Raw genomic sequence first — 13521 nt, 5'->3', positions numbered from 1 at the left:
ATCTTACCTGGAGCTAAAATGAGTGAAGGTAGGGTAGGTGTAGGTATTGACAGGGGCAGGAGCCTTTGCCCTGGTCCTGGTGGCGGGTCTGTATTTACGGAACCTGGCGAACCTGCGAGCGTTCTCCTTCTCCTCGGCGGCGGCCTCAGCCTCAGCCTTGAATAGATAGATACATAATTTATTATGTAGAAGAATAGTTATTTATCGCATCATATTATAGACAGTCTTCTGAGGATATTAAAATGAAAAGTTATTACGATGCTACACATGATTTTTCAGTATGTCTGAGAACCAGTTCTATTCCATCGAATAATAATTGGTTTTGAAGCCATACTGGAAATAAATTTAAACTTTTGCACCATTAAGATAATAAATCTTAATATTGTATTATTTTCTTTCTTACGACAATTACAGCTTACTATTATAAAGTCAAATACATACTGCATTGTTTTCTGCATTTAATGCTTTAATTGCTATCAACAAAGAAATAATCAAAACATTAGTTAGATAGATTGCAAATCAAATAATGTGAACAAAAAGAAATTTTTAAAAAATGATTTTAAATCTGATTATCACTTTGCATTTATACAAATGAGTATTGTTAAAAGCAAAGCTTTTCTCTATTTAAGGTCGATCCGTCTGTTCTGTACGTTCGTTATTATCTATTATCGTTAACATGTGCATGTTAGAATGTCCTATTGAATTAAAACTTGAGATTATAACTTCTGGAATATGGATTACTAGAACCACTAGTTCTAATATTAAGGGCGAAGCATCTCTATATAATCAAGTTTTAAAATGTAAGTATGTTCATATTAAAAATCGTGTATTCAAGAAATTTTTGGATTGGTTCCAAATTCATGTTGATCATGTTCGCTTGTCTGATTTGATTAGCTTCGCTTTTATGGATGTTTGGATATTGTCATCTTTGTCCTGGTTAAAGACTTAATCAAGGATAACTACTTCCACTTTAATTAGGTGAATTTTGATTATTCTCAATCCTTAATTAGAGTTCTAAGCAGAAATTTGAAATGACACATATCAAAATTTATTTAAAGTGACGTCATAAAAATGAGAAATTATTCATTTCTTTTATTAAGGGTTTTCTTTGCCACTTCTCTTCTCATCCTTCTTTTTTATGGCTGATTTTTGAGACACTTTGTAAAGATTCCAGAGGAATTCATCTTAAACTCAACATAACTTTTTTACAGTATTTGCACCATATACCAAACAAGGATGACAACATTCATAAAAGCGAAGCACTGAAACGGTAGGACAAACGGACATTAATACTTGTATAGTGTCTGAACTGAATATTCAGAATATAAAAGTATAAGATTCGAAGCAAAAATGTAAATACATTTGTTGAAAAACTGCTTGATACAGGATAATGTTTATGGACATACTTACATCTTTAGGGCTTGATTATAGAGTTGCTTCACTTAAAATATTGTTCTTTGTTGTCCCAAGAATCAATATACCAAATATCAGATCAAACGGATAATTAGATCATATAAAAATTTGTTGTTAAAAAAGTAGAAAAATCAACATGTTTAAAATGGACGTACGGACATTCTGGTAATGATTATAGAGTTGCTACGCTTTCTAAATTGTACCTAACTATTACAGGAATTACCATGCAAAATTTTATATCGATAGGACAATTCTAATATGCCTAAATTAACGAAAAAAACTATTTAAAAAAGTAAAAAAATCAACATGTTTAAAATGGACGTACGGACATTTTGGTAATGATTATAGAGTTGCTACGCTTTCTAAATCGTACCTAACTACTACAGAAATCACCATGCAGAGTTTGAAATCGATAGGACAATTCTAACATGCTTAAATTAACGAATAAAAGCTAACTATCTCGGACGGACGGACGGACGGACGTACGGACGGACGGACGGACCGACCCTAATTATAGAAAAGCTTCGCTTTTAAAAAGGTAATAGCTAGCAGCCTTAGTCGTGAACCCTTCCAGCATAGTTTTATGATTTGCAGTGGCGCATAACATATAATCGCAAAAATAATTAAACCTATAAATTATTCTTCTTTTTGCACATGCATATTTTATTCGCACCCTTTTGCACTGGGAGGCGGTTTCCCTAAAATTGCCTAGCCGAACACAGACACCCTTCCATATGTGGAAATGAATTAATGATAATAATAAAAGCTAGGGACTCCCCTCCTCATCTTCCATTTATTTTCAGTTTATTTAATAAATAATAGAACTGTTCAAGAATGTGCTGTTATTGTTATCAATAACGTAAAATAAGGAAAAGGATAATTAATTATTAGAAAACTATAGGCGAATATAAAAAAAAATATAAAAAATATCCCTCCAAGAAATTTAAACTTTTTGTAATTTTTTAACATTAATTTAAATGTTAAGTTTCCAATCATAGACCCTTGCATTCATTTTCATTTGCATACTGCATGTCATAAAATTTTAGGTGTCCAAAGTATTTCCAAAGATCATTAGTTAGACAGTTAGATAAACGATGGCCTCAAGGATAGATAGTTAGCTAGCAGATAGATAATTGTATACCTGGATTGCCTCCTGGACAGATGGAGCCTCGGTAGTGATAATTTCAGGTACAGGGGTAGACACAATTTCAACAGGGACTACGGTTTCCTCGGCAGCTAAACAATCAAGCAATTCGTCATTTATTAATCAGAGAATGTTTGTAAAATGATGGATGCAAAAAGATATAAAAACTCTACAAAGAGTTAATTCTAATAAAAAGTACAAAATATTTTTTTTTATAATTTTGTATTCATCATAAGGGTATTATTGATAAAAAAAATTAACGGATGTTATCTAACAAATATACTAAATAATTTACTCTTATAACTTTGACTCTAAGGACACTTTAATAGCATATACTCTAATACGGTACACAACGTTTATGCTGGAAGAGAGAGGGAGTCAGTCAGTGTGGGAAGCTTGTGATAATTTACCTGGTGCGGGAGCTGCGGCAGCGGTAGTCTCTGCAACTGCGACAGCTTCGGTGGTCTCGGCAACAATGGCAGCTTGTGTGGTAGGGGCAGCTGTCTCTTCAACAAGCACGGGGGCAATGGTGCTAAAGGTCTCTGGGAACTCAGCGGCAGCTGTGAATTAGCGGCCATTGTTTTATGAATTCAAGTGATTACAGTAAATATTTACAATAGAATATGCATGTATCATAAGTAGAAGTAAGTATAATGGTAATAAAGTAATGTACCCCAATTATGATAAACAAAATTATTGGAAAAGTATGCACACAATTATTTTGTACTACCCAATCGAGATTTTAAGCTAAGGAATGGTGAAATCATAAACTTTGAAAGACACTAGCATTTAAAGCTTTCAGTTGTTCCCATCTGTCCCTGCCAAATGTACAGACAATTTTCCAAGAATATCAAATTTAAAATCATAGGATTAAAACCAGTTTTGTTAACACTAAAGGGCTAAAGTCCTAGGCTAACAAAATTGGTATAATTTTAATGATTTTCATGTTAATATTTGAGAAAAATTTTCTGTAATACGATGCTATACATGGTTTTGATACAGCGGATATTAATCGATTTCGAAACTATATTGAAAATATTTTTAACAAAATAATGGTATTCCTGTAGTAGTGTCGATAAGAACGACGGGTGGCAGGGTGGTGGAGCGGGCGAATGGAGAGGGCTGAAATGCGGAGGCAGGCCCAACAGTTGTGGCGGGCTCCTCGGGGAGGGCGGGCAGGAGTGTAGTAGCTTCTTCTTCTTGGATAACGAGCCTAATATATTAATTTATTGATTGGTTGGTAAAGAATTTTTTCTCTCTTTAAAGGAATAATTAAGGTTTGATATATTTTTGATTATAAATTGAAAAAAAAAAACAATATACATGCAAAAATGTAATGTAAAATTAAATATATGTAAGTTTGTTCTGGCCCAAAATATAAAATAATTGAAAAATATATGTATAAAAATCACATTTTTTACTAGAGGGGGAGTAGTGGTAGACCTAGCTCTGTAGACCTCAGGTACAACAGCTTACCTGATAAGAGGGGGGTGGAAGTCATAGATCTGGCTATGGAGACCTCAGGTACAACAGCTTACCTGACTAGAGGGGGAGGAGTCGTAGATCTGGCTCTGGAGACCTCAGGTACAACAGCTTCAACTTCTTCAATCACACGGATATCAACATCATTGGAATCAAAGTCATTGGCATCATCAGCATCGGCAACTACTTCTTCTTCGACAACAACGATAGCCTCAGGCTCGATACGGGCCTCCTGAAGATGAATGATTACAAGCGAAGCTCTTTTCTCTAATTAGGGTCGGTCTGTCCGTTCATTACAAATAGATCTTTTCCATAATTTAGACATGTTAGAATTAACAAATCGATTTCAAACTTTTTGATTCCTATAACATAATATAGATCATTATGTATCAAAGAACCTTTCAAATCTTACAAATTAGCTATGAATCTATCAATGAATCTTTCTAATCTATCTTTTAAAGCTGTAATTTCGTAGTTGACAAAGCTCAATTAGATTCTAGAGACTTTTCACTATCTTTCTCACTTCCAATCTATCTAACTACCTTGGTAAGTTCATAGTCAGGAATTTCGTTGGTGACAACGCTGTCATCAATGAGAACCTTGGGGCTTCTTTCTTCAGCAGCTTCAGTCTCGGCAGCAGCTTGAGCTTGGGTGAATACAATTCTTGACTTGTAGCTGGTAGCCTGCTGATATTCAATATTTTATTAGAATTTATCTTTGAATGACGACTATAGTCAAAATATGTCTTTCTGAGTAATAAATCTATAGTGAAGATATATAACCAGACAACTACCTTGATACCCCTGTTGGCGTCCTTTTTCATCAGCTAGCAAATTGTTTTATGCTCTTTTGTAGCAACAAGGCTGTGTTAATACTCCCGACGCTATTAGTTGATATTCAAACACCCAATTGAAAGTCGGCACAAGGTCCCAGGGAATGAGGTATCTCGCTCCCCCTCTTTTGTTTTACTCAAATATATGAGAATGTGTATGAACATATGAAATTGAATAAAACAAATCATGACAGACATGAAGAGAATAAAAAAGGATCAAGGAATGAAGGGATAAGAGAATAAAGTGGGAGGGGACGTTGCATTACATGACAGACCGACCAATGTAATAGAGTAGCTTTGCTTATCAAAAATGTAAAAGTATGTGTACCTGTTGGAATTTAGGGAAGGCCTTGTAGGGAGAGGGTTGTTTGTAGGCGGGGGCAGCTGGAGCGGGGGCATAGGGTGCAGGTGCGGGAGCCGGAGCGGGAGCATAGGCAGGAGCGGGAGCAGCCGCAGCTGGAGCAGGTGCGTAGGAAGCAGGGGCCTTGTAGGGGGCAGCCTCGGGAATCTAAATATATAATCTGGTTAACAAAAAATATTCGTAGTGTCCCTAAAAGAATCTAGTCGTGTACTTGAATTCACCCCTTCTTATTTTGAAAAAAAAGTTTTAACTGGATAGCATTGCAGGATTAGGGCCCCTCGCAGGGGTTATGCATAGAAACACCCCCACTTAATTTCAGATTATATACAAAAAAAAATAAGGTGGAAGGTGTTTCAGTGCCTATTAGGCACAAGAATTAAAAAATAAAATATTAATAAGCATTTTGTTGATTTAAACCTTTGATAACAAAATTTCGAAGATAATTAAACATATTAAGACGTCATACGATAGCTAATAAGAGGGCAGTGTACACTTTTCAGGTTATTTGATATTTCAAAAATTTACAATTTTTCTTCAAAATTTTTATTTTTACTTTTCCTTTTACAACTAAAATAGAATATAGAGGTTCGATATTTCCCCCACCCCTCTTCTTTTCCAAGTGCACCTATAGGTCTCTAGGTGCGTAATCGCTAGTAACAAGTTATATTTTTAACACACTGACCTTAGCAACTCCATCATAAGCAATATCGGCAATGTAACCACCGTCAGGTCCATTCACAGAGTAGACAACTGTCTGGACACGGCCGTCAGGTAACAGAACCTTGTAGCTGCCAGCGGTGTTGTCTGCCTGTCTGCTCTCATCTAGATAGATAGATATACAGTTTAGAAGGATAGAAAGATAGTCAGATAGAGTCATCAATAATATATAGAAAGAATTAATGATAGATAAAAGAAAGAGACTTCAATGAAACAGAAAGAGTATCGCAATGGATTTTTTCATACTTGTTGTTTGCATGTCTGTTTAGATAAAGATATACCATATACCCTTTTGGCATCTAGGCCTTAGAATTGATATGCCTTTAGAATAAGGCCCCCTACGGGGAAGATACAGGCCTATATCTATAAACAAGAACAATAATGCCCATAGGAGGTAATGCCTATTATCCTACCAAGTTAGGTAGTAATGTACCAGGAACATTTTATTATTCTATATTATATTACTAAAACAAGCTAATATGTTTTTTTTTCATGATGACGGATGACGAATCTAAGAACTTTGTCAAAATTATTGTTTATTACAAGAATATATATTAAAGTCTATGTTTTATAAAAGGTTAAATTATAAAGAAGCTACGCGACTAAAAAATGGAGCATTAGATTGCAATTTTTTCTAGCAGTCTTATGGCATCCGAGTGGAATATTGATGATAGCAAATTTTGCAATCATGTTCGTAGGAAGCACAGCAACAAAAAGTTAAAACATTTTTAAATCATAATATCTGAAGGAGGCGAAACAAGTCCCCTCCCCCCTTTAAGCACACCTTGCTGGGTCATCTAGGTTCAGTTAAAAAATACGAATCTAAATCTATTCATATAAAAGTACTTCAAGTTCGGACTATCAAAAGGTTATTTAGTTAGTTCGTTAAGATATCACTAACCACTGAACTAATTAAGTTCTCAATTTAAAGGAAGCTTCACATTGGTCTAGGGATGGTAGTTGACTATCTTTTTAAATTTAAGTCTTAGCACGGTTTCAGACTATTTTAATGCTCTAGTTTATTAGCCGTTAGTCTAGGTATATAGAAAATCTTTACTGCCATAGAGAGATGAGCAAAAAGAATGACGGATGAATAGAAAATATGTTTTATTCAAAGTTTAAGGGCATTGCACATTTTTATAACCTATCCGAGATAAATGATATCATTGTATGTATTTAATAATAAAAGTACACTTTCAAAGGAAAATAATAATTTGAATAAGATCATTTAGAATCTATATAAGAATAATACGATGGACAATGCATTGATAACCCCCATTAAAATTTTTAATAAAATCCGCATTGAATAAAAAATATTTGTAGAAAGTTTTGACACTTCTTTTTTTAACCTATCTATCAAAGTTTAATAAAAAGCCTAATGTTTATAGCCAACCAATAAAATTTTGGGTAGCAATGTAATTTTCCGCCCAATTTGACTCCCTTCCTGTTATTTACAATAATATATAATTCTAAAAATGTAATTAGTTACAGTTTTTTAAGGTCTGGTTACTTTCGCGACAACACCTCTTCAGGGGCGTTTCTTCGTATTTTTACAGTAGCTTTTAATAGGTTATGTTAGGTTAGGTTAAATGATTGCTCTGCAGGGTTAGAGCCCCCTGCAGAGGCTAGAAATAGGAGAAATTCTACTGTAAAAATACGAAGAAACGCCCCTTAAGAGGCGTTGTCACCAAAGGGACTATACCCGTTTTTTGCTGATGATATAAGAGCATAACCCAAAAGATTTTAAGCAGTGGAGTGTCCTTTGAAAGTGTGTAGAAACCAGAGCAGGTATAAATGTGCAAATTTGCGACCTTGTATCATATATCATATATGTGTGCGTATGTGGGGAGGGGGGGGGGGTGCACGCGAAAAAGGCGTCTTAGGAAGGCGCGTTTTGAGCACTTTCCGTACGTACGGGTAAGTCTTGAGAAAAGACTGGGGTTTCTTTCAAATACATGTACTAAGAGTATAGTTTTCAGGGAGGAAAGGGGATTTGACAGTAAATTAAACCGGTACTTAAAGTTTTTTTACGGTGTTCTCTTATTTGTTGGTCTAAATAATACTTTGGGTACTTTTATTGAATCTTAGTTGGTTGATTGCAACTAGCTTTGCCAAACTTTTCTACCAATTAATTAACTCTATAGAAGGAAAATTGTGAATATTACTTATTCATCGTCCATTGTCTTATCCCTTCAGAGACCTGAAGAATTTGCCTCTTTGTTTATCGTAAGATCTCTACAACAGCCAAAGTAAGAGGTTTACAATATTGAGGATTGCTTATGTATTGTGCAGGCTTTAGGCTATTTTACGCAAAGAAGGACGAATTGAAAATTGTCTCACTTTATATTCTAAAACAAAATTTTAAGACATGTATTTAGTATTTTATGCTTCAAGTTTATTGGATAATATTTTTTGTACTTTTTCATACTGTTATTTACTAATTAATAAAATAAATAAGTAAAATTTGGCATCATAAATATATAATTTACTTATTAATCTGTTTTAGAAACAGTGACAAAATTTACAAATGAAAATAGAATTAAACAATCATTATAGTAGTGAAAGAGTTTTGGATTTTTTATTACCATTAACTTATCCCTTTATATAAGGGATCTTAAGGGATAATATCATGGACGATGATAACCTAATAAATATTTAAGAAAGTATTCAAAGTTTTTCAGCCAACGAATGAGAGAATGGGTACATGTATTGTTTACAGTCCAATAACCCCTCCCTCCCTGATTTATAAAAGACTTTTGTAGCATAGCTGTTGTTATATAACTAGGTTTTTATGAATACTTGACCACATGTCTCTATGAACTATTGCTTAAATATACATACATACAATTTGTATTACACGTCCTTGAGATCTATTTTTGATTGGTAGTTTACGGGTTGAGGGAGTTTTAAAAAAACTGCATTATATTTGTTTATAAATAGCTAAAAGATATTTCTTTTTTCAATTAAAATAAACGCTGAAGTAAAAAAATAGATATGATTAAAAACTACTTACATTAACAATGCCTTTTATCATTAAATATAAATTTTGGTATTCTAAATCTTCTCAAATTTGCTATTATGGTGTTGGTCATTTTGTAAAAACATCGTTTAAACCACTTTTTGCCACCTTCCTGTTCTATCTACTAAAAGGGTGTTTACATCATGTATGTCTGCCTGTCTGTTTGACTATCTATCTATTTGTAAAAGTCTACACGTTCAGACACATCAATTACCAACATATTAGGTTGTACTATATGTGCCGTGTCGTAGCCATTTCTTTGAAAATGTTTGAACTAATTGTACTCCAATCTTATAAGATTCTTGAAGCAGAAAAAAAACTAGGGATCTGAAGGGATAAGACAATGGTCGATAATAAATTGATGTAGATTCTCAATGATGATACACAAAATTACCACTTCTGTAGATAGTGGTTGAAACGTTTGGACACTCAACTTAACAAACAATCAAAATTCAACAATTTTATAGTAGTTATTATAAAACTTTGGGGACTAGTGCGATAGGGGGGAATAGAGGGGTGTCAACACCAACCTTAAAATTGAAATTGGAAAATCCTTCATTAAAGTTTTTGATGTAATCGTTGCTTATCTGTAGGGAGTAAAAATGGTTAACAAAATAAATATACATACAAATCGACCAAAAATTTATATTATAGAGAAGCTCTTCTGAAAAAATATTTAGTTATTAATATTTTCCATAGGTTATCTTATTTTTTAATCTTGCTGTATTGCATTATAATTGGTATTCATTAAAAGAGATGATACAAAAAAAAGGATGACAACATCCATATTCCATATAAGGGAAGCTCTTAAACGGTAGTTTAAACGAACATTAACACGTGTAAAGTGTCAGAACTGAATAAGCAGAATATAAATGTATGAAATCTAAACAAAATTGAAGGTAATTTTGTTTAGAAACTGTTTAAATAGAGGATACTATATAAGGACATACTTATATCTTAAGAATTTGTTTATAGAGTTGCTTCAATTTTAATAGTGTACCTTGTTGTAATAGGAATCGATATTCAATAATTTTAAAAAGGACGGACGAACCGTCCCTTATTATAGAAAAAGCTTCGATTTAAAAATTCTATGCATGTAAATGTATAATGTAGATATCTAGTGCAAAACCATTCATCTAATTGTATTGTATCTTGATGGGATACATGGAAAGGTTAATAGGATATTATTAAATCTCACCATTTAATAATATGTTTAAAACTAGAGTTGGGCTCGATATAATTATCTCGCTATTGGCTAGGTTTATTCAATGTTTTATTTACTTCCTTTTGGTTATCTGAATTCTGACTATTAGCCCTATTCTTCCATTATCTTCTCCCTGACGATTTCTTTCTTTAAACTATTTTGAATCTTAATATTCTTTATTTCAAATTATCGTCCTAAAGGGTTAAAATGTTTAGTTAACTGTATCGTTAGTATCAAATTATTTTAAAGTTTTCTTTTATTTACTATATTATTATTTTTAATTTTCTGTTTTATGGATAGAAATTTAATACTTCAATATAATTCAAATAGCAACATGAAATGAAAAAAATGAATTTATTCTTCATACAGTAAAATAATGGGTCTTATTATTCTGGTCAATGAGAGTTTATTACGGATTATTGGAGCACTATGAGTTTTAAACATTTATCGCTTGGAAACTTGACCTCATATATAGACATTTATTTTCTATATAGATCTATCACGGATCTTGATGCAATAAAGCAGGTTGTTTTGTAAATGTTAAAAATTGGAAGATTTCATTAAACAAAAGTTCCCGCAAATATAAGTATTAAATGAGAAAAATACTATGGGAAAATCAAGTTTTAAGAAACACCTTAAGAAATATTTTATGTTCTACATAAACCCAATATCTTGGGTAAATGAAAATGATTAAAGGCAAAAGTGTTCCTACAAATAAATGTACTTTTAAAGATTTTAAAAATTTATTTATTATTTTTATTAAAGTTGAAAGTATATGCTAATTTTAATACTAAATTTAAACTTTCTTTTTAGATTACAATAGTTAAACCTATTCTGTGCTTTAAATGTCATTATTACTCTAAGCAATTTTTTTGATTGTTTTGAATAAATATCCATTTAAGATGCTCTCATAAGTATTCAAAAGGGAAAACTTATCTTAGTTTAATAAATTTGAATGAGATCTCTGATGCATATTTTAAAGTTTGACTTTTAAAAGGATCCCCCTTTCTCCTTATTAAAACAGAGTAGCTACAGTAAAATTTACGTCACCTTCCCAAATAGAATTTAGTTTCACTATAATATCAATAGAATGCTTATAATATGTAAGCCATGACCACTATGTTTGAAATTAAATGTCGACATTGAGTCAGATATAGCCACTTTAATTAGTACCATAAACATCATATTCATATCGCTATACTGTATGTTTAAAGTACTAGAAAATTTCAAAAGTTTTTATAACAACGTTTTCCTATTCGTTGGCCTAACAACTTGGGGACTTTAATTGAATTTTGATTGGTTGCTTCACTAAGTTGAGTGTCCAAACTTTTTAACCCCTAATAGTAAAATACAGAAGGCATAATGTTGAGTATAATCATTGGAGATGTACATCGACCAACTCAATGGCTTTTTTATTATTGGAGGGGAGTTATTTGCCCCTTTCAACCTCATATCACGTTGTGATAAAATATATGATAAATTTATCATTTATTTTTCATGGTTAGAAAATCAATGAATGTTTTATTTTCATTAATTAACCATTACTTCATGTTGTGTTTCTTTGTAACATTTACTGTAAAAAAAACATTTAATTAGTCAAAAAGTCTAAATCTTTGAAATAAATCACACCTATTCTAAATGAAATTAGTTAGTGTAAAAGTTTGTTTTTTGTAAAACTTAATCAAGATTTAATAAAGGTCACATTTTAAAGGCATTAATAAATTTCTTATATGAAATTATAAAATACAACATCCCAAAAAGCCATTTTGTATTTTCAAGACTCCGTATTTCTTAAATTTACATCTTACTGTAACATTTTATGCTGTAATTAGTATCAATAAATAGTATTATAATATACTTAAAAGAATACTGTTTTTAATTATGACTAGTTGTGTTTGAAATAGATTTTTTACCGTACATCTATTTACGTGGTGTGTAAGTTGTTTTTATGGTTGAAATATTTCATTGTAGGCCAAGCATGGTAAAAATCATAATTAAGTACTGAGTGGTCATTTTTAGTAAAGGATGCTTATCTTTGACTAACTTTTTCTTAAATTTGTTTCAATTCTTAAAATAAAGAAACATGATTTCTTTCTCTGTGTGTGTCTATCTGTACCGAATTATCTCGCTAACCACTGAACCGATATGGTTTTCCTTTACAATAAACGTTCTCATAGGTTCTGGGAAGGGTTTAAGTGATTTTGATTTTGGATTAGAGTACCATCATCCTCACAAGAGACCTTTAGGGGTTTATCCACTAGTTAAAAGTGTCAATTTTCATTTACAATTCATGGTGATTACAATCAAGTTTTGAAGTTGAAAAAAAGCAGGAGAAAAAGAACAAAGAAGACTTTTTAATTTGTAAAAGATCTTTTACTACGCTTCAGATAAATGTGTATGTCCTTGTTTTTAGAAACATTAAAGGGACTGTGAACGTAAATTTTTCTCATCTTAATATCAAATCTTAACATTATCTCATTCATAATATCTCACAGATAGAGCAAAACGCGCTTTTGTTTGCTTAAAAAACGGCTTTTTCCGACGATTTTTATAAGGTACGGGGAAAGGAAGAAATTTTCCGTATTATATAAAATGTGCATTAAATTGCTTTTTTCTCCCATTATAGCTAAAATTAAACTTTTTCACATAGTTCTAGATTTTTCCTAATAGTTAAGCTGACTTTTAACATAATCCTTGCTTTAATCCAATGTATAGTTACTTAGAAATTGATAAAATAAGCTATATTTTTTTATTGAAAACCAAATACAATAACAAAGCCAGAAACAGGTTTTTTATTAGTATCCAATTAACTTTAAATGGCCCATCTCTCGCCCACCTTTAATTACAAATTTGTAAATAATAAAGACGCAATATTTCTTTATAAACAGTCTGATAAAAGTGTTAACTAATTCTCCAAAGTGGGTTGTTTATTGTTCAACACAATAAGAAAGGATATTATTATTTTATATAACCTATGAGATTCAACCCTTTGTAGACAGTGAGGTATTTTTTTTGTCAATAATACGAATTTAAAATATGTCTTTATTACCTAATTACTACGTTATAAAAAAACGAATTGGCAATTTTATAGCATAAAATAAATCCTTAACAGTAAGTAAATTGTTTCAACTATATATGACAAGTTAAATATCCCTACAAACATTATAAGAAACAAAAACGTTCAGATTTTCCCTGTTTTTTCCATTTTCCCTCTTTAAATGCCATAAAATCAAGGCATTATTTCTGGATATTTTTGTGAATAGGACATTTTTGGTTGATCAGTGTAATGAAATGTGCTTAGTAAATGTTAAGATTTGATAATCAGATGAGAAATTTTTACGTTCACACT

The 13521-nt window shown here is 31.8% G+C and overlaps 1 protein-coding gene across 2 annotated transcripts in view; it reads right to left on the bottom strand.

Moving 5' to 3' along the window:
• The window catches only part of LOC145313968 (uncharacterized), a 44238-nt gene that overhangs the window by 12612 nt on the left and 18105 nt on the right, over positions 1-13521 (bottom strand). The window contains exons 3-10 of one of the 2 annotated variants that reach the window (XM_080153636.1): positions 5915-6054; positions 5200-5379; positions 4582-4725; positions 4096-4271; positions 3623-3770; positions 2968-3121; positions 2555-2649; positions 8-156 (exon numbers count right to left, since the gene is read on the bottom strand). In XM_080153636.1, the coding sequence (XP_080009762.1) occupies positions 8-156; positions 2555-2649; positions 2968-3121; positions 3623-3770; positions 4096-4271; positions 4582-4725; positions 5200-5379; positions 5915-6054 (1186 nt within the window). The remainder of the gene's footprint in view (positions 1-7; positions 157-2554; positions 2650-2967; positions 3122-3622; positions 3771-4095; positions 4272-4581; positions 4726-5199; positions 5380-5914; positions 6055-13521) is intronic. The other variant, XM_080153637.1, reaches the window with a different exon arrangement.

The sequence above is a fragment of the Acartia tonsa genome, chromosome 3, assembly GCF_053477335.1.
Source record: "Acartia tonsa isolate MP-2025a chromosome 3, ASM5347733v1, whole genome shotgun sequence".
NCBI lineage: Eukaryota > Metazoa > Arthropoda > Copepoda > Calanoida > Acartiidae > Acartia > Acartia tonsa.
This window is presented reverse-complemented; position numbering and strand designations above follow the sequence as displayed.